The sequence below is a fragment of the Lupinus angustifolius genome, chromosome LG03, assembly GCF_001865875.1.
Source record: "Lupinus angustifolius cultivar Tanjil chromosome LG03, LupAngTanjil_v1.0, whole genome shotgun sequence".
NCBI classification, from domain to species: domain Eukaryota; kingdom Viridiplantae; phylum Streptophyta; class Magnoliopsida; order Fabales; family Fabaceae; genus Lupinus; species Lupinus angustifolius.
Genome location: NC_032011.1, coordinates 7,333,716 through 7,335,607, shown reverse-complemented (window position 1 = coordinate 7,335,607; position 1,892 = coordinate 7,333,716). Strand labels below are relative to the sequence as shown.

General features: G+C 36.5%; 1 protein-coding gene across 1 annotated transcript; it reads left to right on the top strand.

Annotated features, from left to right (window-relative positions):
* On the top strand, nt 626–1,677 carry LOC109342311. Its single transcript, XM_019580322.1, has 2 exons — nt 626–1,043; nt 1,172–1,677. Exons 1-2 carry the CDS (start codon nt 626–628, stop codon nt 1,675–1,677), a joined length of 924 nt encoding a protein of 307 aa, XP_019435867.1.

Here is a 1,892-nt window from a genome sequence, read left to right as displayed (position 1 = left end):
AAATTAGGTGACTAAAAACAAACCCAGTGGAAAGTGAATGTGTGATAGATCAGATAGGTTGGGTATAATCATGGTTGTTTTGACCACCTAACTAGTTTTATAAATATTAAGTTTTTCACAATTCTAATAATGCCATCTTGGCTTCAATCATATTGTTAAATAGATTAGTGGTGGTTGCATAAAGTAAATAGTATGTTCTTAAATGTTCACAAGATATAATATCTTCCTATAAACTTTTACTTGTTAAGTATAATGCATTGTAATTCAATAGTTTTGATGTAAAAACAGGTTGGACTTTTATTGTTTGTGTAATTGGGCCTTTAGTTAAAACTTACTATAAATAGAAGGTTCATGTTGTTAATCAACAACCAGATTTTTCCATTTCTGATTTCCAACTATTCATCATCTTCTACTTCCTTTCTTCAAACTTTTTTCTCTTTCCTTTTCTTCCATACTTCTTAAACATTGACAATTCCAACAGTGGTATCAAGAGCCATATAACCAAGGAGCTTGTGGTGGAGTCATCGACGATCCAAGGAGATTTTGTGATAAGAAATTCACGGTGTGCAAGGATCAAGAATCATCCTAGACGAATTGACGTATGACAACCTCGAATGGATTCAATATGAATCTACCCATTCTTGATGGGAAGAACTTTGATCATTGGAGAATCCAGATGAAGGCTATCTTTGGATTTCAAGATTGTCTCGATGTTGTGCAACAAAGGGTTCAAGAATTGAATGAGAACTCAAGTGAAGCAGAGAAAGTGGAATTCAGAGATGCAAAGAAAAGAGATTGCAAGGCAATCTTCTTAATCCATCAATGTATGGATCATGCGAATTTCGAGAAAATCTTTGCAGCAACATCATCTAAGGAGGCTTGGGAAATCCTAGATAAATGCTATTCACGTGGAGTAAAGGTGAAGAAAGTAAGGTTGCAGATGATGCGTAGGCAGTATGAGTTATTGCAGATGGAAGATCAAGAATCCATAGCAGATTACTTTACAAGAATTAGAACCTTGATCAATGTAATGAAAGGCTGTGGTGAGAAAATACCTGAATAGAGCATAGTGGAGAAGATCTTGAGAACTCTCTCTGCAAAATTTGACCATGTTGTGGTTGCAATTGAAGAATCCAAGGACCTTGAGAATCTCAAGATTGATGAGTTACAGGGTCACTTGAAGCATATGAGCAGAGATTTCTTGAGAGAATGTTAGATAGACAATCTCAGCAAGCACTAAGTGCTCAATTCAAGAAGAAAAATAATTTTGAGCACTTTGACAGATTCAACAAAGACAATGGCAAGTGGAATTCAGGCAGGAAGACTGATGAAGAGAAGCCATATCACACTGGAAGGGGATTTCCAACGAACAATTCAACTAACTTAAGTCATGATGTGGAGTCAGGAAATGCTAGAAAGGGAAATCATAAATTCAATGGAAAGAAGAACAAGGACAAAAGCAAAATTCAGTGCTTTAACTGCAAGAAATGGGGACACTTTGCATCAGAATGCAAATGCAAACTCAAAATGAAGAGCAAGGATGCAGAGGCAAGTCTAGCCAAGGAAGAAGACTCTGATGAAGAGGTCTTGCTGATGGCAAAAGGTGAGGTGACTGACTTGGAGATAAGTACCTTAGATGAGAAATTACTAATGTTTACTACAAAGGGTGATCAATAATCCTCGTCTAATAATTGGTACCTAGACACAGGATGTTCAAATCATATGACTGGACATAAGGAATGATTCATGTCCTTTGATGACTCAGTAAAGACGAAGGTAAGGTTTGCAGATGACAGTTACATCATTGTAGAGAGAATTGGCAAGGTGATGATAAGAAGGAAAGATGGGACAGCCTCATATATCTCAAATGTACTCTATGTGTCAAAGATGAA

Excerpts from the sequence above, each read along its gene's own strand:
- LOC109342311 (XM_019580322.1), top strand. The coding sequence starts at position 626 with ATGAATCTACCCATTCTTGATGGGAAGAACTTTGATCATTGGAGAATC. Across the intron at positions 1,044-1,171 it reads CAATGTAATGAAAGGCTGTG|GGTCACTTGAAGCATATGAG; the intron begins GTGAGAAAATAC and ends GATGAGTTACAG.